This window comes from Taeniopygia guttata, chromosome 6 (assembly GCF_048771995.1).
Source record: "Taeniopygia guttata chromosome 6, bTaeGut7.mat, whole genome shotgun sequence".
Lineage (NCBI taxonomy): Eukaryota > Metazoa > Chordata > Aves > Passeriformes > Estrildidae > Taeniopygia > Taeniopygia guttata.
The window spans coordinates 23,264,683-23,291,836 of NC_133031.1; the positions used below are offsets into that span (position 1 = coordinate 23,264,683).

General features: G+C 47.7%; 1 protein-coding gene across 2 annotated transcripts; it reads left to right on the forward strand.

The window, feature by feature from the left end:
- The first annotated feature begins 34 nt into the window (after positions 1–34).
- On the forward strand, positions 35–25,542 carry ARHGAP19 (Rho GTPase activating protein 19). Of its 2 annotated transcripts, none has more exons than XM_030276241.4 (12): positions 35–113; positions 12,231–12,496; positions 16,441–16,521; positions 16,866–17,075; positions 17,631–17,857; positions 18,373–18,459; positions 19,385–19,450; positions 20,182–20,370; positions 21,046–21,144; positions 21,738–21,830; positions 22,299–22,367; positions 22,839–25,542. In XM_030276241.4, exons 1-12 carry the CDS (start codon positions 52–54, stop codon positions 22,893–22,895), a joined length of 1,506 nt encoding a protein of 501 aa, XP_030132101.4. In that variant the 5' UTR covers positions 35–51; the 3' UTR covers positions 22,896–25,542. The 2 variants fall into 2 exon arrangements, with proteins under 2 accessions (XP_030132101.4, XP_030132102.3); XM_030276242.4 differs by lacking the exon at positions 35–113 and adding an exon at positions 9,312–9,427 and having other exon boundaries at positions 22,839–23,029.
- The last annotated feature ends 1,612 nt before the right edge of the window (positions 25,543–27,154 follow it).

Below are 27,154 nucleotides of genomic sequence, written 5' to 3' on the forward strand. Positions count from 1 at the left end.
GCGTGGCGCAGCGCGGGCGGGGCGGGGCCGAGGGGGAGGTGCGGCGGGCCAATGGGCAGGCGGAGCGGCAGGTATGAGATGGCGGCGGGAGCACCGGCATCCGGCGGCGGCAGGTAGGAGCGGGATCCCAGGCGCCCCCTCGCCCCGTCCCGGCGGCGCGCTCCCCTTGGCCTCTCGCCGCCGTTCTACGAGTCGGTGGGCAGGCGCCGGTCTGTGCGCCCCTGCCCGCCCATTGCGGCGCTGCCCGTGCGAGCCGCGCCGTCCCAGCTGCCGCGCCGCCCGCCGGTGTCCCGGCACCTTAACGGAGCCGTCGGACTCAGTGTTGCGGCGGCTCCGGAGCTCGGCCGAGCCGCCGCGCAGTCCCGCGGGGGCCGCGGTAGGAGCCGTGTCCGCGCGGTGCCCGTGTGCCCGCGGGCTGTGCGGCGGAGCGCGGCCCGCAGCGTCCCGGTGCTGCATTGCGGGGAAGCGCCGCCCGCTCCTCTGCGGGGGCAGGTCCCGCCCCGGGCAGGGGCCGTTCCCGGGCGGTGACACGGCGCCGTGCCCGCCTGCGGCTCTGCTGCGGGTCCCGCCGGGCTGCTCCCGCAGCGCAGAGCCGGCGCCGAGCGCTCGGCAGTTGCGGGGTTTGGTAGGGTGATGGCACTATGTCGACTTGCTTCGCGTTCAGCCCTCCTTCTCCTTTGCTTTGTCTGCTCTACCCGCGTTATTCCGGCTTCCCAAACACACAAGCGATGTCAGCTTCACGTAATTCACCTTTAGCTCATACTTCTGTGTGCATCGCCATTCTGTTCCTGCTGCAATGAAATAGCAAGGGCTGCAGGAGCACCTCGCTACAACAGTGCTGTGTCGGATGAGTGTTAAAAGGCTGCAGTATCTTTTTTTTTTTCTCTCTCTCTTTTTTTTCTCCCCCTGTATGTGTGGTGCGTTGCTGCAAACTGAGTATCCTTCGAATGGTAATTCTTGTGGATAAATAGATACGGTTGGGGGCTGATGCCTCTTACTCAGCCTGATTCACAGTGGTGCCATCCTGCTCACTGCTGAGTGGGGCCCAAGGTGGCACTTGCTTATCTGGGGGCACTGCTGTGGTGCCTGGGCTGGGGCAGAGCATTGCCCTGCAAGGAGGGATGAGGAGATGGCGCTCATTGCAGCGTATTTGGCAGAGAGAGCCTAAAAGGCTGGACCTGGTAAAGGGATGCATATGCTTAGTACAGCTGATACTTAAAATGCCCTTTTGGATAAAGAATTTTTAACATGGCCTGGATCAGCCTAAATGACTAGATTTATTTTTTTCTATGTTGGCAGTTGTCCTTGATGAATTCTCCCGCTCTTTATCCCCCACCCTCCAAAAGCAATTATGTTAATGCGAAGCCTGAAGTACAAGTTTTCCTCCAGCACTGCCTGTCACCCACAGGTAGCGCTAGAAAATCGATCTCTTGCTTTGCTGGTCTATCACCACACAGGCCACAAAGCTTGCTTTTTTTTTTTTTTTGTGCTTTTGCCCCCGTTTCCTCTCATCTGGAGAGAAGTGCAAGTTAGCTAGTAAAGCTTGCATGCTGTGTGTACAGTATTATAGCATACTGACTTAAAGACTGAAATTAAAAGCTGGTAGTCCTAAACTCTTTACCAAATGTTTACTGAACATGACAAAAGATTATTCGTGTGGGTCTCTGTCTTCTGTTTGTGGTCTCTCTAACCTCTGCTTGGTTCTTCATAACTCACAATGATGATTGCACTGTGCCAGAGTGCTCAATTTCAAAAGAGAAACATCTGCCTGTTTAATGAATGCATTTAATGTCCGACTCAAGCAGTGCCTAAATGTTTTTTCAGGCACTCATGTCGGCCATTTGATATGGCAGGGGTGGGGTGAGTGGAAGAGAAAAAGGAATGGGTCTGAAAGAAGCTGGAAAAAGCGATAAAGCATCTTGCTAAAATGGATTGATAGAGTGGCACTGCACAACTGGACATCAAGAGCTCACATCGTAAACAGGTTATGAAAGGAGACACGCTTGCCATCTGTGTTTTACTGGAAATAGGAAAATGTTCACTGTAAACATGACTTGATGGCAAAAAAATCAAAGTGACTTGCTGAGGGTCAGGCAGAAAAAATGGTTGATTTCAGAGTTAAAGCCAAGTCTGAACACATGGCTACTTTTCTCTGAAGAGAGCCTGGGAGCTGAGGACAATCTTACTCACACGTTCCCTTTTCCACAGCTCTCATGAGAATCTTTCAGACCTAGACTTGTGTTTGACCCCATACTCAGTCCAAGTCCTGTGAGGTATTCATCGGAACCCAACTCAAGGCCATGTTGTATTTGCAGTATTTTTATATGTTTGCATGTAACACCCTGTCCTGTTCCCATCCAGGGTGGGATGGGCTTTGACAACAGGATCCTTGTTCTGCTACACTTCAGTTTATTGTCTGTTTGCGTGAAGGGGGAGCATTACTTCCCACATAGCCCAAAGCAGCGTCTGGGTCTCCTTGCCAGCCTGGTCACTGCCTTGTTGCTGTGTGCACATTTACATGCCTATGAAAATGTCACAGAGCTTCGTTATCACTCCTTTAAAGGTGCCTGGGCATTTAGTTCAGTCTGAAACTGAAGCACTGAGTGCTAGACGCTGCTGGGAAATCAAATGCCTCATCCTAAAGGTCAAAAGTCCTCAGTGTGTGTTGATTTAATAAGTGACATGAACAGATGGGAAGGAGATGGGACAGCATGGAAATGCTGGCTAATGCCAAATGGTTGCACTGAAGTCAAGTCCATCTTGGAAATACTGTCCCTCTGCGTGTTGGGTTGGGCCCCTCGTCACAGCTGAGGCCTTACATGTGCCAGTTGTTTTGGACCTAGCTCGTTCTGTAGGGTCTCATTTCCACTTGCCCTCCAGCTGGAAGCAGGAGCAGGGAGCCGAGGCCCTTTCCTTGCTCTACGCTCTGCTGGGTTCAGGCACAGCCCTGCTGTGCTGCTGCTGTGCAGGCTGGCACCAAACCTGCACTGTGATCCTGGGGACCGACATGTGGCGTTCCTGTGTTCCCAAGTCACAGGGGGCTTGGAGTCAGCATGGGCAGAGAAGTGAGAGGAAATGTGGCTGCTCGCTGGGATAAATAGGCTGAAGTTTTTCAAAGCTTCACAGGTCTTGTGTGTCCCTGGCCTCTCATCCTGGTAATTCATTACACTTACCGTGGTGTCTGTCAAGAACATTGGGCCTTTTTCTCCAAAGTGCAAAACCCTCATTCCTTGACTCCTGGCCTTTCTCACCTCTACACTAGGTAATTGCAATTAAGCCATCTAGAGTTTCCTCATAAATTTTATTTTCAGAAACTATAGATAGCAGGGAATGTGATAAGCTGCTTAATAATTGCCTGCCAGCTGGCTTATAGCAACTTTTAATGTGTTTGCTTTTGGCCTATAAAGCTCTAATAATTTGGACTCCAGCCAAAACATCCTTTCTTCTTGAACAGTACTGTGGCAGCTCTGATTTTCAGAGGCAGGAATTTCTCAGGGGAAATGGCATTAGTTTTCCTTTTTGTTTTTTTGGAGCTCATACTCAAGGTTGAAACATAGCTTTATGGTTTGGGACTTCTATATCAGCATTCCTACAGCCCTGCTTGCAAGCTGTCTTATAGCAGGAGACAAGCATGCTGTGCCTTGGAGAGCATTTTAGGGAACATCCTCACAAGCTCTTGGGGGTTCCTGGAGCTCTCCTCACGCACATGCCACTCTGCATTCTCTTGAGTGGCCCCTGGAGCATGTATAAATATATTGCAGTTCCCTGGGCTCTGCAGTGAAACAGAGTTGAGCCAGAACTGTCAGGCAGGATGTGAAGAGAAGCTGTATCTCACCAGAGTTGCATAAAGTGACACTACAGGTTATTGTCATATGAATTCTGGTATCTGTGTACACTATTCCAGTTTTTGACATCCTGGCCTACCCAGATCCCCTTCAAAAGCCCTAGGCCCCCATACTGCTCAGTTTGGTGAGTTAATTGGGCTGCTTTGTGTATCTCTGCCTCTCTGGTACTGCATGCTGTGCTGCTCTGTGGCAGGCCCAGCCTGTTTATCTGTGTGCCTCGGCAGCCCTGACCAGATGTCAGCAGCTTATTTAAATGCTGGCATGTATCCAGGTGTTCCTCATCACAATTCCAGCTCGTAGAAGTTTACACATCTGGAACAAGGGATGTGGCCTCTGACATACTCAGTGGTGTCTGCAGAGGATTGCTGATGAGGAGGGATTTGATGTGCTATCATCCTTTGCAAACACCACTGTGATACAAAACACAGATGCAAGGATGCAGCTTGTTCACTGCACCTCTGGAGTGCTGTGGAATTACAGAAGAGTAGTGAACAAAAGCAAGAGCTGTGAGTCCTGGATACCTTTGTCCTCTGCATTTGCCAGGCTATGACTACAAAACCTCACCAACAGTACTGTGAGGAACTGGCTATGGGTCCTCAGGTCTCAGTGTCCTCTCAGTACAGAAAAAGCAATTGCAGTCAAGCAAACCTGTGAGTGTTGCAGCACACTGTACTCAAATCGTGGTGCTTTGCTCAAGTCTACCGATTGATGGTGGCATGGGATTCCCAAATGTGTTCTGGGCATCAGCTGGTGCTACCAATTTTAAGTATCATCCTGTGGGAGGACTGGAGGGAAACATCTGTCTTGATATGCTGGGTTGCTCTCAGATCCCAGAGTGGTTGCTACAATAGGTTGTTAACTTTGCTATGTTATTTTGGTGTAATTGCTTGATTTTTTGTGTCAGAAGTAAACGTGATTGTTATGGGTTGCTGTTTATAGATGGTAGTTCTTCTCTGACCGGGATACTAGCTTGGAGCTACTGGACTGAGAAACATCTAGATGGTGTGTCTTTGCTGGTCTCTGAACTCCATCCTGCCCCTGAAGGATGCCCTAAGACTCTCACCTTCAAGAGTAAGGGTGACGATCAGAGGTGCATGCAGCAATTTTGGATTGCTAGAGATGGTGGGACTGGGCCATGCCTGTTACTGGCTTCCATCCAGTACACTCAACATGGGGAAATAAAGAGGACAAAGACAGTTTAAAATGAGAAGAGCAAAGGAATGCTATCATTGGCAACTGGAAAGTACCCACCAGCACACTGGGGATATGGCAGACATGTTTGGTGGGAAATGGCTGTGGGGCTTCTTCAGGCCGTGTCCCACCCTGCAGTGAGGGTCTGGGTGTGCCACACAGTGCCCTGTGGCACTGCCAAGCTTCTCCAGCTCCCTGGCACTGCTGGCTTGTCTCTGCCTCCCCAGCAGCTCCCAGCCAGTGCGTGGAGCTCAGCTCTTCCCTCCTCAGCCCCATGTCCCTGCCTGATAGCTTTCAAACCAGCTCCTTTATGCTCAGTCCCATGTCACCCCTTGCGCAAAAGCTGGATTTCTTCTAAATGTCTGCAGTGTGACCTGATTATATTTCCTGTCCTTCCTCGCCCTCCTTTTTAATAGTGTCTGCAGAAAAGCTGGCAGAGTTCAGTTCTATCAGTCATGCTGACTGATAGTGCTGCCTCTTCTCTTGGGATTCCTTCTCTTTTCTGTCCCTCCAGCATTCATTTCAGATTTAGCTATCAGCCCTCTAAAGACGGGGTATTGCCTTTGTTCTGTTTGTACAGCACGGAGCACAGCGGAGTCCCCAGCTGTGACCGAGGTTCCCAATGCCACAGTGATAAAAGTGAGCAGATCAGTAACGAGAAGAGGCAGCTGCTGCCATCTAAAAAGATTCAGTTTTGGTGCTGGTTTCAGTGAAATCAGGATTGGATCTAAGGCTCTTCTTCTATTGCTGCTCCCAGTAGGAGTTTATATTAAAATAGACACAAATGCATTGGCAGTCATAGGAATCAGAGCAGCATTCCTATTTAACACTGTTTGACTGTGTTAATCTGATCTTAAGGCAGACATATGAGCTTGCAGATCTTTAATGTAAAATTACTACATTTCTGGTGCTAGCTGCCTTTCTGCATTTTTTACAGGGTCTTGGGTAGCCAGCTGAGCCCTCACAGAGTGTGGGAGCACCTGGACCTGGGGTGGTGGCACTGGGAAGGAGACTTGATGAGGAGCAATGCAGGGAATGTGCACTTCTCTCTAAGGCACCCCTTGGTTCTTTCCCTCCTAGCACTAGAAGGCATCTGGATGCTCTGATGTTGTGATGGCTGATTGAAGTACTGCTTGATTGACTTTAAAATATTCCAGTGGCTATTATTAAAAATATCACAAAGAATCACTCAGGTCAAACTTGAGAAATTTCATGCTGAAATGCAAATTTCTTGATGTTTCACATATATCAAGCTGTCTTGCTACTGCTGTTTTCTTTGATGCTTGTAATATATTGCATTTTCATTTTCTTCCAAAGCACAGACCCCCACCCCTCCCAACCCTTTTATCTTTTCAGATAGGTCCATCTCCTCCAGGTTCATGTCACAGATGTGTAGCCAGTGTTGGCAAGATCTACTCTGAGTCCTTTACTGACACAGAATTTGAATTCATAGATGATAGCAGTGACATGGATAACCAATATACTTGGTTTCCAAAAGGTGGCCAGGAGTTGCATTAGTTCAAAGTTATTGAGCACAGGCCACCATCACAAAACAACAGCTTTCTTAGCCAGCTCCTTGCTGTTTAAATTGTATATTATTATCTGGTTCTCATAGCCAAAAGGCTGAATCACTCTGTGTAAGCCATTTAAATGTGAAGAAAGCAAAGCAAAAATTAAAAAGGCAGTGATATCTCATAAGGCTTAGTTGTGTCAAGGCTAGAGACAGTAGGCAAGAATTGGCACCTACTGTGGTGTGCACTGTCTACTCACCACAAAAGGACTCTGCCCCTGAAGACCTTATGAGTATAACCCTGGGCAATTACTGTGTGTTTTTCTTGACATTTTTCAGAGGCTTATCAGTCATCCTATGGAGAGTTAGGGTGCCAAGTGTGAAGCCTGAATGTGATCTTTGTTACACCATCTTACAAGAATGTCAGTCTGAAGTACAGCCCTTAAAGCAACTTTAACTGTGAAATCTCTTCTAATGTCTCTGCAGTCCATTCCCATTAGACTACTTTTTTGAAAATTCTTTTTTAATCTAGAAAATAATTTGTCTTCTAGTCCTTTTGTTCTTAAAATGATTCCACATAATTCCACTATGGTTCTTTCATCTCTTTGCAAAATCTGGGATGGCTCCTATCTGGCTCTCAAAATACTGTCTTCACACATCCTCATTAATTGATTCCTTACTCTGGCACAACACAGGAGACAATGCTACTTCTTCCTCCCTGGGGAAATCCGAGTCTGTGCACATCTGTCCCATGTCCCTTTGTGCTTAGCCAGGCAGAGAATTGTTCGTGTTTTGTGTTCTTCAGCACTGCCTGCTTATCACCCTGCTCTTAGTATTTGGCAGCAGCATGGCTCGTTCCTATAATCTAAAGATTTTGTTATTATACAGGGAGATTTTCTCCTATTATCTGCCTTATTTTCACAAGCTCTTTATCCTTTTACTCCTAGATGGTAAAACTTGTCTGCTGTGGTGTGTCTGAAGCATAGGGCCTTGGTGGTGACATACGAAGTGTGCAAAATGGCACTGGAGGTGGATTTTTGCCCACTGAATTAGACACATAAGGCTCCTCTGAAATCTTTAGCTTTCAGTGTATCCACTTCCCCAGCTAGACAAACACAGCTGATGCCTTGCCCCAAAAGTACCTCTTCATTTTCTTTCTTTCTTGCCTTCTGTTCTCCTTATGCTCTACTTCATGTTTCTTGAACCTTTCTTCTGTCACATGTGAGGACTTAGAACAATATTAAACCTATGACAGCCACTATACCAGCTCCATCTCACCTATCCGAATGCAAGCTCGCTGCCACGTGAAGTGATCTGCCTGCTTGCAGAGCTCTTGCACCGCAGGTTTGATCACCAGGTTTTGGCAGTTAAAGTCTCATTTTTGTCCTAGTTTCCAAGGATTTCCCTGGCCTGGATCTAGTTACCTTAGGGATTAATTGATCCATCATGATTTTGACCTCCTGCACCATCCACTCCCCATGAAATGATGGGGCTGTCATGCCTGAAGCAAAAACGTTGTGTGTGACAGACAGCTTTCTTTGTGGCTTGGCTGGGATCACAGGCTTTGCCTCTGAAGGATACTAGAATGGCAAGAATCTCAGCACAATATAGGACCCGTTTTTTTAATCTGCTGTCTTAATCACAACCCTATTAGAACAAGGTTTTATTATTCATTGGGATTTGATTATATTCATGAGACTGGAGAGGAAGCTATTTATTCCTTTACTTTATTGTCTTTTGACGTGTCGTAAAAGATCACAGCATATAGAAAATATAACTGTAATTGCAAGCAAGGAAAAAAAAAAAGCAATAAACTCCATGAATCCATGTTTGTCTCCCCTTTGTTGCTGTTATATAAACTGTGAGTGTAGGTAGAGTACATCCATCTCTCTTTTTTAACATGAAAACAGCAGATGGGGCACATGGCTCTTTCTGAAGGTTATGGTGTGTGCAGCAGTGAGGATTGGCAGGGTTATTGTGTGTAAAGCCAGTGGGGGCTTTATCTTTGCTCAGAAATAGGGGCTTGCTTCACATTTCCATTTTGATTAGCAATAATGATACAAAAGCAAATTTTCTGTGTAAGGAAGAGCTGCTAATAAAGTGACCTTTCAAAATTAAGTAGCTCATTGAAGTGCCATATCACAATAAGCGTATACAAGGCTGGTCCCAGCTGCAGCAGGCAGGGAAACTGGACGGGAATCCAGAGAAACGTGGAACAGGAATCCTGAAGTGGATGAACGGCACAAGGTGGCACAGTAATGGCAGCAAGGAGCAATGGCCAGGTGCTGTTTCCAGCTCTGAGGGGCCGATCTACGTGCTTTGTCTTTGAAAGGATCTGAAAGTGTGAAAGGCAGGAGCAGAGAGTGTTTCTAGCAAGGTTTCTGGGCACAGGACTGTGCAGTTAAGGGACTTGGCTGTTGTCCTGCCAGTGCTGTAACATCAGTTGTGCTTGGATGCTGTTGGGAATGTGTTTGCATGGCTTTACTCATGGTAAACACAGGGTAGACTTGGAACTAGTTTGTGGATTCCTCTTGGATACAGGTGGAAAGCACTTAATACCACGCTGGTCCTAATTCAAAACCCTGGTTTCTATGTAGGAATTATTTGCAGTTAAACTCCAGCTACGCAGCCTTTGGCAAGAGACATGAATCAATTTGTCCAGCTTTTCTTTTCTGTTTTGTCCCTGTGTGAAGGCTGATGCCCAGTGTGTGCCAAGGGGGCCTTTCAGACCCAATAATGCGCCCTTGTGTCTCGTAGCATGCGTGGAATTTGCATAGGCTGTGCTGGGACAGGCAGGTTTCTTTTGTTGCTGGAAACAAGGAGCAAGTTCTTTTCCCTGTCTCTGCTTCCTAATGCCTCTTCAAAAGCTCTCAGCACTCATGTAAGAAATTTACGTTTTTCTATTTATTTTTGCATTAAATGTTGTTGGACTTTGTGCGACTTCTAACACAGGCAGTGCAGAGAAGTCATATCAATCAGTGCTAGCTGACGAAATTGTTTAATTTTCTTTCTGTGACTCTAGATATCTAATTGTCAGAGGGAAGAGATAATCTGTGATGCTTGATGTAACTGCTTCAAAGTATTTGCATATCTTCTCTGTGGGGAAACAAAACTGCTAGTGAGTGAATAACAGTGCACGGATCATTGCAGGCAGGGTCACTGGGCCTATACACTTGCTATTAACCCTTCTCAGGATCTGTATTGCCACAGAATGAGTTGTCATGGGTTTCAAGCAAAGGGCTTGCTCCACATTATGGGCAGAGCTGGCACTTGTTTGTGCATTGTAGCCCTATGCAATGAAATGCGAATATGATCAGATCAATTGGCAATTGCTTTTTGGCAGCTGATACCAAATTGTTGCATTTTGGTCTTGATTTATTGCAGATAACAAACTGCTGAAAAACAGGCTGGGAGGTGCTCAGCAAAATATGGCCCCCATTTGGAGTCAGCAGTGTGCTTGCTAGGCCACTGAGCCAGGCAGCTGGGAGCCTTTAAGGGCTTTCTAAAATTTTAGATGACCTGGCAGATTGCCTTGCAGTCTGCCTTGCAGACCTTCTTCCTCTCCATCCTCTTGAAGGGTGTCTTTGGCATCCATGGAGAGCAGTGTAAAGGGGAGGGGGTTTGGTATGGATTCTCACGATGCAAGAGTTGCTGAGAGCCTCATGTCCTCTTGTTTCAGCAAGCATCTTTCTTCCTGTGGAGCCTGAGTCCCAGCTCTGTTCTGTTATTCTGATCAGGCATCCTGGAAATCCTGGAGGTAGACTTTCAGGTCAAAAATGTACAGTAGCTCAGATAACTCTTGGGTTCACAGATAATGTGTGGAGGTGGGCTGGAGTTCAGGTGACTTGCCAGTGTGTGCTCTGATGTCCTCCTGGTGAGCTACTGTCAGTTTACATCAGAACAGGAAGCTGCTGAGGTCTCTGAACTAGTAGTGCAGTGTTCTGTTTTGTGAGCCAGTGGATGTGAGGTTCAGTGGGCTGCAGACGCTTTCGGTGGCAGCTGTGTTGAGCAGTTAGCAGAGACCAGAGACCAGTATGGATGGTCTGAACACAATGGCATGGCCTCCACCCTTCAGCAGTGAGGAGAGGAAGATCAAAGTGCTCCAGTCTTCTCTAGAAAAGCCTGTTTTGTGGGGAAAGCCTTTATGAGCTTGGAGGTGTTCAGCAGAGCACTTGGTGCCCTGCATCTGCATCTCAGGGACTGACGTGATCCCTGGTTCATAAGTACAGCATCCCTATTAACTTGGCAGCTTGGCAGCTGCCCTTGGAAAATGGTGTCCAGTGAGAGCTCACAACTGAGGATGGATGTAGAAAGAGTGGAAAGTATTATATAAGAGCCAAAGCATGATTAAAGGATTGGGGAATGTCACAGGCTGAACATACACAATATGTACAATCTGAGTGGGTAGACATCCTCCTCCCGGAGCCCTGGAAGAACTGGCACACCCATTCCCAGAGCCAGGCTGTCACTTAATAGCTGAGTATGAAATCAGGACAGTAGCTCATGACTGGAGATTAATGACACTAATCCTCACCTTTAAGTAAAAGAGTGGCGGGAGAAGCAAGCTGGGCAACTCTAGTCTGTGGGCTTGACTTAAGAAACATGAAAATGTTTGGAACAGTGGTGGGAAGAAGGTAATGGGAGACCTAGAGGTAGATGGAAATTGGGATAAAAGTTAAGTATGAGCATTAGGAGTGCTGATTAACATGAGATATCTCTTTGATACCTCTTTGATTTGATTTTCAACATGATAAATGTACCTATCCTCTGGTAGGGTTATGTACCCGCTAGCAGAGCAGGGTCTCGGGTGCATCCCTTTTCCCACGCCACATGAGAAGCTGTGAAATGAAGGGAGGAGGTGTCAGTAGAGAATAAGAAGGTCAGATAAGGGGCATGAAGGGATGACAGAAAGGTAAGAACTGGATAAGCTGAAAAGGGATAATCTAGGTGAAAAGTTAGTAGGGGCTCCTCAAGGACTGACCTTGCATGGCTCATGACAATGAGTTCTCACTTGCTTCAGACTCAGAGTGCAGAGCAGGCAGACAGCAGTAACCAAAGGGTTGGCAGCATGTCACCTGGGAGCATTTGACTACACCCACAGCAAAACTGAGGATTCAGTGTTATTGCACATTTATGACCTTACAAACAAAGTCCCAGGACATGGGAACTGTCTATTTGTTGATAGAAAGGTAGGTATGATAGAATGGCAATAGGAATTGATGAGTGTAAGCTGGCCATGAAAAAATTTAGATTGTTTTTCAGACTTTCGGGCTGCTGGGAGTGAATTTCTGGGGAGGAAGGGAGATAAAACTAAACTTAGTTATGACATAAAGTAATAAGTTAATGTAAAATATTGGGTGTGATCTCTGCCAAAGCTAGTGTGATGTAGATACAGTGAAACAAGTAGTAGAGATGTAGATGCGGTTTTCATTGGGTGTTGCCTATGTCATCATCACACTATGGAGTGCTAGTCTTAGGCTGTGTTCTACAAAGTCCAGAAATTATTTTGCTCCATAGGGAAATGTAACTGTGCTGTGCTGCTCACCCAAGTCAGACAGTGCTGTTGGTGTAGACTGGTAGCTCCTGTATCAGCAGATGTCTCCTTCAGGGCAGACCAGCTGGCTGTAAAAACCAAAGTGATGAGGAGTTACTGTATTTTTTTTTTCCTCTTTCCCTTTTTTCAGTGATGCCATCTGCAGTTTTGTCATCTGCAATGACTCCTCCCTCCGCAGCCAGCCGATCATCTTCAATCCCGACTTCTTTGTGGAAAAGCTGCGCCATGAAAAACCAGAGGTGTTCACAGAGCTGGTTGTCAGCAACATTACCAGGCTCATTGATTTGCCTGGGACAGAGCTGGCCCAGCTAATGGGAGAGGAGGACCCAAAGCTGCCTGGGGCAAACAGCACAGCCTCTGGATTTTTTCGTTCTCTGATGTCTCTGAAGCGCAAGGGTGAGTATGGATGGCATGAAGTCTGGTGCCCACCTTTAGAGTGATGCAGTCATCATTTGTTACACTTAGTTTACAAAACTTTCAGCCCGTTGTTTTGAACCTGTGGAATGCTTAATACTATGTTTTCATAATCTTTGGGGATGCCACTTCCAGAAAGCAATAAAACAGGCCAGAAAATTGATCCTGGAAATTCCCTGCACTTTGAGAATACCCTTCTTCTGGGATTATAACTGTGGTGTATGTCAGGCTGGCTTCAGTGGTCAGCTGCCCACTGTGCAGCTCAGAAATCTGTAAGTAACTTCCATCCAAGTGCTATTGCTGCTCTGATCCACATCCCAATCCAGTGAGTCAGTGAGAAAGCTCTGCAGATTGACTGATGAAGCCCAGTTTCAACTCAGGAAGGTGACATGTCTCTCTTTCTGTCTTAGACAAGCATTCCACCGGAATTTTCTTCTGCTAAACTGACTATTCTTATCTTCTCTCCAGTTCAGCTGTCTTGGTTGTGAAACATTAGCCCCAGGCCCTTCACAGAAGTTTTATTTTGAGCGTGGTTGTGTTCAGATCCTTTCCTCTTCAATGGCTGGTATTTACCACTCTGTTTTGTTGAAACTAGAAGGGTGTTCTAGGTGTGTGTGTGTCTTCTCCCACCTTTGCCCACACTCAAGGGAAGTCTGGTTCTCCTGATAAGTTCAGTTAAGCCTTCTCACTCATCTAGACAGAAGCAGCCTCCATCTGGGCCCCTCACATTCCTCCTCAGCTCTGGTTTCCCAGCTAGACAGGCTGGCTGCTGGCAGAGAAGCTGTGAGCTGCCTTCAGATGTTGGCAGCCTGAGGATGAACACTTCTGATTAGTCTTCCCCTTCCTTTGAGCAGTTCTGCTATTGTGAGTATCTCAGAGAAAGGAGCTATTGCTATGGCATAGTTTGACTACAGCTTTTTTCTATCTTCAACCATTTCATAATTTCTCTAAGTGTTTCTGATCCTACCAAGCCTATTCCTCCACTATGTTTCATAAGGACAAGCTTTGCAGCCCCACTGATCAGGCAGAATTTTCTGGTGGCAGTTTCAGCCCTCCACTTCTGTCTGACCCATCAAGAATCCTGGTACATACACTCACCCTAGGAAAATAAAAGACATCAAGTCCTTCCTTAGATGAGAATTACTTACTATTGCCGTGACTTATTTTGCTGCTCCATAATGACAGGTCTTTCTGCTAAAAAAGACCTTCCCTAAACTGCAGTTAGACTGTGCTCATACCTGTTATTGCTTCTCCCTCATCCCAGAGAGTAGCAGGACACCTTAAATTCAAGCACTTGCCACTTGACAAATAGAAGTGAGTGAGTAACCAAATTGAAAGTGTTTTGCTAGTGTGTATGGAAACCCCCATGTTCTTTTCAAAACCTTCCAGCAGGGGCTGGTGAGCTTTTCGCTTTTTCACTTTTTTTTATTAAATTATCTGTACTCTGTTGGAGCACTGCTCTTATCAGACCTGATGTCTCCTGCTAACTCTCTTCCCCAAGAGCTCTGCTTTCCCCCACTCAGATGTCTCCATGGCCGTGTCACTACAGCTAGCAGACGTTTCCAAGTCTGCTGGCTGCACTCCCAGGCTGCAACAGCAGTGTCTCCCAGCACTGACAGGCACTGTCTGTGAACCCCTTGGCCAAACTCTGAGAAAAATAAGTTTGTGCCTACAGAGAAAATCAGTTTCATGTACTGTGTGTTTCATCTTGGAGCCATCATTTGTTTTTCTTCATGTTATAGACCAGCTAGAATAAACAAGTTTTATTTCTTCAAAGCCAGAGGCCAAGGACCATGGAGCTCAGAGCTGATCAAACTGCAAATACTTACAGCTTCTTCAAGCATCAGGAAACTCGATCTCATGCTGCTGCTTAGTTTCAGAAGCAATGGTACAATAACATCTAATCCTTTGTAATGCAGCATCCATTCTCCAGACACGTCTTTCAAGTTTCTTTGAGAATCAAATTCTCATTCAGGTACCATCTTCTGACTTCAAAACTAAATCAAATTTGTCAGGCCCTGCATGTCTCAAGAAGATGTATTTTCCTCTTCTATTCCTGGCCACTGTTGATTCTATCTGTTGAATGTCTAATGAATTTAGTTTTCTTCAAGGACAAGAATCTTTTGCTGATCATTCTCTCCCTTTGCACTCAAACCTTTCAGATCTTTCATGTGGATCAAGAGCTCTCATTGCCCTCCTTTCTCTTGCAAGACTGAAGCATGCGCTTTATCAGAGTGAGGTCAGAAAGTTCTTGATTTAACAGGAGGCTGGAGTTCCTGGTGGCTTACCATGTATTTCAGAAGTCCTGGAAGAAAGCAGAACATTCATCAGGAGGAATAAATTTAGTTACACAGGATGGCTGCTAGAGAAGTGCACAGGGTTAACCAGGTCTCTCTCACATGCTGTGAGCATCAACACCACAGAGCAGTAAAATCTGTAGTACAAGAGACCAAAAGCAAGTAAAATCAAAATGAGATTTGAGAGTGGAAGAAAAAAAGCAAGAGAAAGCTTGTGGGGGAGATAACTTTTATCAAACCAGCCAATGCATTGCTTGGATTGCTGGGCTATCAGCTATAGCAGTAAGGAGAGAAACCTTCAGGGCAAATGGTGCAGATGTCCAGCCTGCCCTCAGAAGTGACCCATGGTCCTGGCAGTCTGGTCATGGAGAAGGGAGGAATATTCTTATATCTGTTGTCTCTTTGAAGCCTAAGTACAAGGGCAGGACAAACCAGCTCTGTACCTGTTCCAGGTCTCAGTCCCTGTCAGCATGTTGTGGTACAGTCTGTCCGGTATCTTGTCTCCAGTCCAAACTTATACATGTCTGAGGGGAGAAGTGTGGTGCCCAGAGTTCTGGTTGCTGCCACTGAAGTCTCTGGGAGTTGTCTCCACTTTCTAAGGGACAGATCATACTGGTTGTGTGTGTTTGGCAGAAAAATCCATTCACTAGCAAGGTTGCATTTATTAGAAACCACTGTCCTTCTGGATAATCACTGTCTCACCTGGGAAGTTCATTTGTGGACAAGAAGAGTATTCTACATTGGTTCAACAAATGCCCTTCAGTTAAATGGATCTCTCATCTAATGTTTCCTTCCCTGCAGGGATCTCCTTCCTTTCAGCCAGTTGCTTCCATCTTCTGGAACTATAACCTGTGTTATTTACTGGAGTTTGGGAGCTGCAGCTCATGGCCAATCTCAATCCCATGAAATGGGAACAGACTCCAAGAGAGGAGCCCGGCTTATCGCTTTGTTACTCTCCTTCTGCCTTGTTCAGCTTTCATACTTTACTCAGACCGGGGCAACTGACATGGAAGAGAGAGTCACTGGGATGAGGAAATTCCATGTTTTACCCATGCCTGAAAAGGAAGCTAGTGTGAGCCAGTCAGATTATGTCTGCTCTCCCCAGTAGTGCTTATTTGCCTCTCTCATAAACTCATAGCTGCAACTTTTCTTTCTGCTCCACTTCATGTCAAGCCACAGTGAGGATTAATATGGACATTTCTTTCATGGTGTAGAGTGTGCCAGTGTGGCAGGCACCAGGGCTGTCCAGGCTCTTACATCTGCCTTTCCCACTTTGCTCTTTTCATAACATCTGGGCTTGCAGATTCTATGCCATTTTAAACTGAAGCATCTGTTCTGGTGTTGTTTTTTCTTTAAGGGCTAAAGAATATTTGCTTTAGCTGATAAAAGCTGTAATTAAAGTGAGGTAAGAAGCAAGGATGATGAAGCCCATGTGAGTACAGCATGGTGAGATGAAGTGACTTATTTTGGAGTGTCTGTAATATCACATCTGTGAGGGTGCTTGTGATCTTCACCCTTAGCATTTTGGGACACTGCTCTTTGCATGTGGAAATCCTGTTCTTTGGGGAGCATTAATTCAGTGGCTGCTGGGTTCTGAGCTGCCTAAACACATTATCTTCTGTTCTGCAGAGAAGGGGGTGGTGTTTGGCTCACCGCTGACAGAAGAAGGCATTGCACAGGTTTCCCAGTTAATCGAGTACCTGCACAAAAGTAAGTGGCTCTGTTTGCTGTCTTCCCATCCCAATGGGTACCTGTCTGGCCCACCTCAGGTCTCTAGTGCAAACAGAGTGACAAGCTCTGAGCTCTCCAGCAGCAGGAGTTTGGGACTGCACTGCGCAACTGTTCCTCAGAATTGCCTAGCAGATATGTTGGTCTATTTCCCTCTGTACAAAGACTTTCTGTACTGATGGGAGAGAGTTGAAGTCATGTCTCTGAATGCAGTTCACTGTGGTTTGCTGTCAAGCTCTGGAAAGTAGAGGGAACTGCTTTAGTAAGAAGGTGGGAAATCAGCCTCTGATTATTCAGTGTCCTTTTTTCTCCCCTCTGCTGAGCAGATCTGAGAGCAGAAGGCTTGTTTCGAGTGCCAGGCAACAGCATCAGGCAACAGATCCTAAAGGATGCTCTGAACAGTGGTACTGATATTGACCTGGACTCTGGGGAGTTTCATTCCAATGATGTGGCCACTCTACTTAAGGTGTTCCTGGGTGAACTACCAGAGCCGCTGCTGACACACAAGCACTTCCACGCCCACCTCAAAATTGCAGGTGAGTGGGCAGCAAGAGCAGTGATGGGCAGAAGAACTGGAATTGGCCTCCTAGAAAGCACATTAGGCAGTGAAGTGTATTCCTCAAAGGCAGTGTTAGAAGGAGTCTTCCTGCCACCTCAGCCTGGTGATGGAAAGACTGGAGCTGATTAACAAATCAGACCAAGTCTGTCTAGACCATTATTCTCTCAGATACCACGTTGGTAAATCCCAGTGATAACCTGGGTCTCCATCTGTTTTGTGTCCGGGGTTCTGAGCAAGTTGTGGTTTCTATGTATTTAATAACTGTTATTGAACTACCTTATGTGAACTTCCTCCATCTTACCTTCAAGCAATCACAGCTCTTAGCAGCTCTGTTGTTCTGTGGGAGGAGTAGCATAGATTAACACATCAAGTGAGGAGCTTGGGAGCTGAGGGGAAGAGAGATGGAAGGCCAAGGACTGTGCAGGGGTTTGTAAGAAATCTGTGTATGAAGAGGAAAGGATAAGCACTTGCAACAGACTGCTCTGAGGGAAGGTAATGTATGTCCTTCACGTTCTGCCTTGTGATTTGGCAGACTTGACGCTGTTTGATGAGAAGGGGAATAAGACCAGCACTCCAGACAAAGAGCGCCAGATTGAAGCCCTCCAACTGCTGTTTTTGATCCTTCCCGCTCCCAACCGCAGTCTGCTCAAACTGCTGCTGGACTTGCTCTACCAGACCGCCAAGAAGCAGGATAAGAACAAGATGTCTGCCCACAACCTTGCCCTCATGTTTGCACCCCACATCCTATGGCCCAGAAATGTGAGCAATGCCTCAGTGTCTGTGGGTGGGATATTGCAAGGTAAAAAGAGAAGGCTTGGCAGGGGAAAAACAAAGATTTGAGAAGGTTAAATACTGACACAATGATGTGAGGGTTGGAGGCTGTGATGGAGAGGTGGGAGCCTCCTGGCAGGACTCAGCCCCAGTGTTCAGCCCAGACCTGCCATGGGTCTCATTTGCAAATTATGCATCCTATTTTTCAGTAAAATTGAAAACATAGCATTGTCATGCTTCTTCTTAGAATGTCAGCTCCAGGAAAACCTTGCAGATCTCTCTTCAAGGTTTCTTATGCTGCTGGTGAACTGTTTCACCACAGAGTTATCTGATTCTCCTCTCAGAGCAGCTTTGGCTCAGTGAGCTCTGCTCTTGGTGTGCTATAAGGCCTGCCTGCCTGTCATCTCAAAAGTAGATCTCCTGCTGTGGCACTGTGTGTGTCTGTGTCCCAGAAGAGACCCCTCCTCCTCCCCTTCTAATGGATGGCTGTGTCCCCTTGCCAGGTGACAGCAAATGACCTTCAGGAAAATATCACAAAGCTAAACAATGGAGTGACCTTCATGATCAAACATTCTCAGAAACTCTTCAAGGTGAGTGTGCTTGGCATCTTGCTCTCCTGCCTCCATCACCAGGAGACTGAATGCCCCTTGTCCAGACACATCCCACATGTTGAGTATATATTCTGTAGGCTCTCTTCTGCGGTAGGAGAAGGAGACTTGCTAGAAGAAATCGTTCCTGTAGTGACTAGAGAGGAGGTCTTTGCTGGGCAGGCAGCCCTGGAGATGGCTTTGCCAGGGCAGGTCAGCAGCACGGTGCAGTGTAACACTCCCCTCTGCTGGACACCAGCACCTGCTGCCCGGCAGGAAACCTGGCTCCTGAGGGCAGGTACACCCTGGGCTGCACTTGGGTTCTGGCAGGATAAGGAAATGGAAGGGATTTGTCCTGCCTGAGTGCTGCCAAGAGCAGAATACCTGATGTAGTGGGTTGTTTTGCTGGGAATTTCTCTGCAAATGGTCATCAGCCCATTGCTGTTACAGGCACTGTCCAGCTCTGAGGGTGCTGGGTAGGACACTCAGAAGAGTGGGGCTTTCAACTGTTCCTCCAAGGAAATGTTTCTACAACAAACAGTCTCTTGACTTCTCAGGGCCTTCCTGGTCACTGGAGGCATCTGCTCACTGCAGAGTCCTCCTGTGGAGAGTTTCCTTTCTACCTTCTTTGTCTGGGCCCCATTTGGCTAGCTCAGAACTGGGGCAATTACTTAGAGCAGGGTTCCATAGGAACTTTTCCCTACTCTGAGTTCTACTTATGCTGAATGTCTGCCTGTAAAGGATATTGTGAACAGGGGCAGTGGGGGACGACATGAAATTCCATGGCTTTGTTTGCCCAGAATGACTGAGTTTTGATACAAGTGGCTTGTGTTGTATGGTTGAAAAGCAACTCTTGCTGGAGTCACTGTTTCCCCAAGACCAAAGATGTTAAACAAACATTTGGCCTGTTCTCTGCTCATCGTCACAGGCTCCAGTGTACATCCGGGAGTGTGCCAGGCTACACTATCTGGGGTCCAGAGCCCACACATCAAAGGTAAGGCCAGAAAATGCAGCATCTGCCCACTGTGAAAGGGCAGAGGCTGTGATGCTGTGAAGGGATCTTTGTGAGTGATACAAGCTGAAAACCAACCAAGTCATGAAAGAGGATCTGTCAGAGGGCAGGAGCATGAGAAGCATATGGTGTGGTAGTGCAGGCGGCTGCATTAGGGAAATTGGACAGAGTTGAAGCATCTGTTAATCAAAAGCACAGGGAAAGCAAGCTACAAGCCCCTGTTTAGCAGCAAACCTGCTCCCTGTGCCCGGTACATGCAGCACCTGCTCCTTCACAGGGCTGCTCCTTCCAAACAGACGGACATGCCTGCTGCCAGGGCCAGGATGCTTGGCAGAAGTGCTGAGATAAAGGCTACTTGCTGCCACTGGGACAACATTTGTGTCTTGACAAAAAATGCTTCCCTGCCTCATATAGCTGCAGAAGAAGGAAGATACATGGCAAGGAGCTGCACTGACCCTTCTCAAGCCTGGAATGGCTTCTGCAGCTCGCATCTGGGAGGGGAGGGAAGAAGCAATGGGGTCACCTTTGTATTGCTGTCACCTCTTCCTGGCACGGGGCCTGCTGATGCAGTGCTGCTGCAGAGGGGTAGGGAAAACACAGTCCTGTGCTTTCACTGGGGCTGAGGCAGCTCATGAGACTGTCCTAGCCTGGCTCAGATGGGTGGCTCGTTGGGATTAAAGCATGGCAAGCGACTCCTGTCTCCACTTTCCCAGGACGACCTGGATTTGCTGACGTCTTCTGGCTCCAAGGAGCTGCAGCCCCTCAAGTCTCAGAAGCGAAGCCGGCTGGACTCTTGCCATCAGGAGGAGACCCAGCAGCGCACAGAGGAGGCACTGAAGGAGCTCTTCCTCCACGTCCACAATATGCCTGACTCTGCAAAGAAGAAGAAGCTTATCCGGCAGGTAATATGGGGAAGAAAGATATCTTTGGGTGTGCTTGTCAGCATAATCCTGGGCACAGGGCTAAAGACAGGGCCCTCCTGAGAGCTGCTCCTAATCCTGGGCAGGCTGGGGAAAGTGGATTCTGGGCTGTGTAAGGGGCAAAGCTGTAAGAAGACAGGAGAAGGTGTCCTGGATGTTGCTGTACCAAGCAGCACTTCTAAGCTCTGTTTTTCAAGCTAAGAACTTGCTAGCCAGCAGTTTCCCAGTCCTGCTCATGGCCTTGTTGATCTTCCTCAGGAAGGGAAAAGTTTCTTCCCCTGTTGCCTGCAGAGTGGACAAACTGGTCTCCTCTTGGTCTCAGATAACTTGCTGCACCAGACAGACTGGTCAATATGGTCAGCACCAGTCGTGGCTGCCAGCCTCCAGCTGCTTCCCAGTCTTCTTTCTGCTCCCAACATCTGCCACTTTGGGTTAATCTGGTAGCCAGCACAAAGCACCTTTGCACCCAAACTCCCTGTAATCCTGGGTGGAATGTGTGGCCTTCCTCTGCTTTCTTCCTTCTGCAGTTCTGAGCTACTCCTCCATTTTAGGGGGTGAAGGAGAGAAACTGAATTCTGGGACAGCAGGTAGAACAGCACGCAGCAGTAAGGGACAGCTATAACTGTGCTAACATACTGCCCTCATGTTTCCTCTTAGTTTAATAAGCATCCAACTGCTCTGACTCCTGGCTCTGATGTGCCCACATCCCCAGCACCACGACGCACCCGCTCGCGCTCCTTCAGCGGCCTCATTAAGGTGAAAACAGCCTCTGACCCTTGCTCTCTGCTGTGAATTTCTGATGTTGCTTTTTGCTTCTGCCTTGCCCTGCCTTGAATGAGACCCTCAAAGGGTAGGGAGTCCTCAAAGCATTGCCTGCCAAAAATCACAGATCCACTGGGGTAGAAAAGGCATCAGAGTGACAATAAGCCTTGTTAGTGTAAAGTGTAATTAACTTGAAACACATGACTGTAGGATCTATGCAACTTTCTGGAGAATTGATTGCTTCCTGAGATGAGATGAGGATTGACAGGGAGCTAGTCATGAAGTCTAGCATGTTAGTACGGGTTTTAGCACATTATGGGCTGCCCTACAGCAGCATGTACCTGCTTTTGACAGGCTGGGCTCCTGGCCAGGCCTCGGGTCAGCTCCCAAACCCTTTACAATCAGGCAGGCTCAGCCTAGTGGTGTGGTATTTCAGGTGGTTCTGCTTTGCAATCTTTGTCCCAGCTTGGCTTCCTTTTTTTCTTTCCCAGCATTCAACTGCTTACGAGCAACGCATCCTGCTCCTTCCCTTTCTTTTTTACTTTGCACTCTAAGCACTAGCCAACAGCCCTTTCTTCTTACAACAGCGGAAAGTTTTGGGAACTCCAGTTATCCTGGAGAGGAAGAGCAGGGATTCCACACCAGAGCCTGTGCGGGTCAGCAAAGAGAACGTCCAACTGGTAAGAGCTGCTCCCAGCACTGAAGCTGCTGGTGGGGAAGTGTGAGGGGAGTTTGAGTGCAACTTTAGCAATCCCTGGGGAGCTGTTCTCTGCCCAAGAGAAGGGTTCCAAGTTTCTTCTGTATGATAAAATAAGGTCCTGAGAAGCTGCTCTGAGGAGAGCAGAGCAGATGGCAAGGGCAGCATCAGAGCAGCAATGACAGCGCTGAGCCTCTACTCCAGTCTTGTCTCTCTGGCTGTGTCCTGCCCTGGGGCATTGTCTTATGCCCCCTTCCCTCTCTCTCATCCTCCTCCACAGATTGTAAAAAGCCTGCTGCCTGTGTGCAGTAGGGTTGTCCCTTGGCTCAGACACACCAAGAGTGGATTTGGGTGATAGATGCTCTTTGGTGGTACAGGCTGCTCCAAGGGAAGGCTGTGGATGCCAGTTCATTCACCGAGCTCTCTACTCCTATTGCCCTCTCTTGTCCAGTTGCAGAAATGTGGCTCACCCGCTCATATGTCCCAGGCGAAGCTGAAGTCTTTGGAAGGCCAGAAAGAGGTGAGACACTCCCCCTTACCCCCCATTCCTCTTCCTGCAGGGAACTTGGTGTGCTGAAACCTGCTGAGGTGACAGCACACACTCAAGGCTCTGTGACAGCTGTGGTGTCCCAGCTCGCAGTCTGCTCCATGCTGAGCTGCAGGCAGGTGACGTGCTGGAAGCCACACCCTGAAGGGTCTTACAGCCCTTCTGCCTGTGAGTTGGCAGGCTGGATGTTGCAGGAAGCAGAGGGAAGCTGGCAGCACAGCGTAGTGCTAACAGCCTGTCAGGGTGGCAGTGGGACGAGAGGTTGGTGCAGCCCAAGACCAGCGGCTGCGTTTGTTCCTCTCTGCTCACTGCCTCACCTAGAGCTTTAACAAAAGGTGTGGGAGGCTGACACCAGGGAAGGGTCTTCGATGGGGAGAATGTCAGCCTTTTTTTGCATGGTGTTGTGTGTCTCAAGCATTCGACTGCACTCATTCTCTGCTCCAGGGATCCTGCAGACGCATGCGAGCCCGCCTGCTTTCCAAGGATTCATCCTCCCTCTGAATCGCCTCGCGCCAACGCATGGGTGGGGATTGCCCAGCCTCGCAAGCTGTGAATAGAAAATGTGCTGCACTGAGAGGGGAGTGCTGCAGGCTCACGGCAACCCTCACCAACACAGCAGCGCTCCTGAAACTGGACCTTTGCAAGGATTGCAGGGATTTGTTTCTTTCTGTATATAAATTATATTTCATTCTACTATGGGGCAAACCACTACCTAACCAAAACTTGTGCAGCATGTCTGACCTGCTGACTCTGGGAAGAGCTGGAGTGCTTGCTTACAAGGAGAGCCCTGTTCATTGCAGGGCCCTGTGTGCACTCCCAGCTTTCTTGTAATGTTGCTAGGCTGTATTTTTTTGCTTTTCTGCTCCGAGTTTTTAACATGTTGGCTTGTTTTTGCTTCCTTTTCCCCTGTTAGCAGTGAGAATGATGGGCTGTAACCCTTACCCACATCCTGACACCCAAGCTTCCAGTCCTCCTCTGGAGGCATGCCCTTCTCTGCTTCTTCTTGGCTCCATTTCGCTCTGCTGTTTCCAAAGGGCTGAAGTGCACAAATGGTACAGAGCATGGGATGGGCTTGTAAGGAGAGGCTCTGGATGCCATCTTTTCTAGTAGGGCCAGGGAAAAGCAGCTTCCCCAGTAAACTCATCCCTCTATTTTAGCTTGAGCTGGAGGCAGCCTTTGCTCACTGCCTTCATGTTTCAGTGTCACAGTTCTGACCAAGGAGTGTCTTGGCTTTGTGTTCACCCCAGGGAGGCTTAAGCTGAGGAGAGCAGGAGGCTGGAAAAGGCTGTCTGGGGCAGAACAGCCTAGTCTTTGGAAGTTAAGGTGCCTGGGGCAGGCAGAGTCTTGTGGCTGTGTGTGAAAAACAGTGTGAGAGGTGAGAGAGGGCTCCATCCATTTGTGATCTGCTGCAAATAGTGCCAAAGGCTTTGGCTCAAGATATCTGGATGGCTGGTAAAGCAACTGGCTGATTAATCACTAAGCTGGGGCAAAGGGCTGAAGCTGAGTTCAGCTCTTTGGTCGGAGCTGCAGAAATGAGATGAAACCTTCTAGATACAGGATAAACCCCAATCACAGCTGGCCAATGTCAGCAGTCTCGTTAAGCCAAGTGCTCCAGTAAGCCAGTCTTGCCAAGAACCTGTCTACAAGCACTCTGAGGTAGGATACACACAGGGTTGCTATTGTGAAATGAAAATTTAATCAGCTGGGCGACCATCTAAACACTTCTCAACAAAGTAAATAATCTCTGGAATCCAATTATATTTGTCTTCTAATCTTTAAGACCAGCAGCCAGCAGGAGTTAGAGCTCTGCTCTTGACAGCTTTCTGAAACAACTGGTGGCAGGAGGTGTGAATATTGGGATTTGAACAGGGGGTTCAGCCTGATTGGCTGGAGCTGTCAGAACAGGGCATTGGAGCACTGTGCAACTTAGATGGAATTTGTCGCTTTTTTAAATTGTGATTTTTTTTTTTCCAAGATACAAATCCTTGTGCTGCTCGGTACAAAGGGTGGTTTTCGGTACTTTATCAGGGATGGTTGTCCCCAGTCTGACCCCAAGTTGGAGCCTTGAAAATATAGGGGGTAAAGGACTGTAGATGTGTGAGTTGGGAGTTGCTGGTGTTAGGAGCCTCTGTCACAGCAAAGAAATGCTGTGGTTCTTCAGGGACCAGACTGATGATGATGCTGTGAGGAAGGGCAGAGGCTGTTTGCTGTGGTAGTAGTATGTGCATTTTGGATGTGTCTGTAATCATTCCCTCCAGAGGCTGAAGCCGTCTGTGTGCTTTTCTCCAAAGGGCACCATGTTTTTCTGACTGCACTTCTGCCCTGTCCCTGCAGCCTGCTGTTAGCAGAGACTTGGGAATCTCAGCTTTGCCTTTGAGCAGAGATGAGGCACAGACAAAGGTCAAGTGGCAGCACAGGGAGAGCCGGGTCTGCTCCTGCTATCTCTGCTCTTACTTGCATTGGGGCAATTGTTGGGTGAAGCATTTGTTCACTACTCCTCTCCCCATTGTCCCTACTTGGCATATCTCATATCTCTCTGCATGGGTGACTGCTTGGCAAGGCAGTCTTGTGCCTAAAACTAAGTACACTGCTCCCATATAGATGAGACAAAAGTAACTCTCCTCTGTCCCCCCCTTACTGATGGCTCTAGCTCAGGGGCTCTGGCTTCTGGCACAGCTGAGATTTGTTCAGCTCGAAGAAAAGTTACCTATGGGGCATTGGCCAGGCCTTCTGCATGTGTCAGGTGCCTTACCTGCCAAGGGGGTGGGTGCTGTCCCCAGTCCTGGGAGGGGTTCAGTGCCCTGGGCTTGAGTCTGTGGTGCTGGGCTCGCCGTGCTGTGGGTGGTGGTGGCTGACAGATTCTGCCCCTCGGACCTCGGCTGTGGCTGTCCCAATGCATTTGTGCTGTCTCCCAGGCACGAGAGAGTTTTAGTCATGCTTGGATGTGTCTTGTTTGTCTGCCCTGTGCAGTGACTCATAAGGATGCCTCTTCCCAGAGCAGCCGCTAACTGTTCCCAGAGTCTATCATTTCCAAAGTATTTTTAATCTTTGTCCTTATTTATATATGCTATGTCAGTACTGTTGCAGACTGTTGCCTTTCTGTGTGTTATGTGAAAACACCACATTAAATGCTTTTATTTTTAGTGGTTTTCTTGGTGACTTAAGCAATTTCATTGGGACAACAAGGACTCCCATCCACCTTCAAAAAGAAGGAAATGTCTGCTTAGAAGCCCAGGGCTACTACTCTTAAGTGTGGGGGTGCTTGGTGAGGTGCTGCCCACTTGCAGGGATGGCACTGGCCTCCCATGGCAAGAGGGCTTGAAAGCCTCTGGGATACTTGCATGATACAGGGTGTGCCCAGACAGGCTGTCTTTCCTTGGAAGTATGAAGTTGGACCTCTTCTTTTCCTGTCTTCCCCCTGCTGTCATCCAGGGTGATGGGAAATCAGGTTTACAAAGAACACTTTATATAAATAATGGATCAAATGAATAAATTTTTCTCTGTAGGGCCATTCTTCTCTTGCCACTCTTGGCTGCTGAGAGAGGATGCTTTCTGCTTGCATTTTCTTTTCCTCCTTCTTAATAATGGCGTCTCAGATTTTATGCAGATTATTTCTCTGTGAAGTTCTTCCACGTTTGAAATGCCCTGGGCTTGCCTGCCATAGCTCAGACACTCATTAACATCCTCGCCATGCAATTGAAAACAAGCAGGAGAAGGAGCGTGTTTGAAAGCGGCGCTGCCTTCCTGCGGGCTGAGCCCCAGGAGAGCCCCTTCCCCTCCGTGCCTGCAGCTGGGTGTCACGGGAATGGGGAGCCCCATCTCCCTGGGGCTCAGGGAGCGGGAGGCGACGGCCTCTGTGCACTTCAAAGTGGGCATGAGAGTCTAGAGAGACATTTCTCTTCTTGAACATGTTGAACAAAGGAATGCAAAAACTCACAACAGCTATCTTCAATACTGAAAATCCAAATATCGCCCCCCTGATAAGCTGTGATTCAAAGTATCAGCTTTATCTGGCTTACATAATTTTAAAAAATGAGTAGGTTTTGGCTTCTGAAGCCACAATCCAAGCACTTATGCTTGACTGCAAGTGAAAGGGCAGTAGCCACTGGGACCCAACACTGGGTGAAGGTGTATATTTAAAGGGGGATCACTCATCTCTCAGTGTGTTTGCTTTGGCCTGTCGGTATGTATGCACAGCAGTGGTGTTACAAAGCAAACAAGCAGTGCTCACCTCCATTTCATTAAACAGTTTTTATCTCAAATTGCACAGCACAGACTTGCAAATAAGTTCTTCAGGGTGTCACTGCTATCTAAATCAATTTTTGCAAGTTGTCTTGATTTTTTTTTTAAACTGCTCTGCCCTGGTTTGGAGTTGAAATAAGATATTTTCTCTCTTAAATTATCATGTGTGGCTGGGAGCTGTCATGTTGCTGCTGCATCTCACTGCCTAGGGCAACAGTGTAGACAAAAAACATGACTGTTGCTAGCGATAGATATTGGCATCAGCCAGACCAGTTATCAGGCTTTACAATCTCATTGGCTTGGATTAACTAATATTTTTTCATGGAGTGAATAAATTACCATGTTTAGTTCTGTTTGCTCATCTCCCCAGTGAGGGTTTTGTGTTGAAGCTCATAAACTGTTCAGGCACGTAGATGCCAAGATTTCCCACAGTGCTGGGTCCCACACTGACCTTACGCTTGTGCTGTGGCCTGGAGTGGGATCTCACCTGGCACCACCTCTCTGGTCCCATCCTGTTG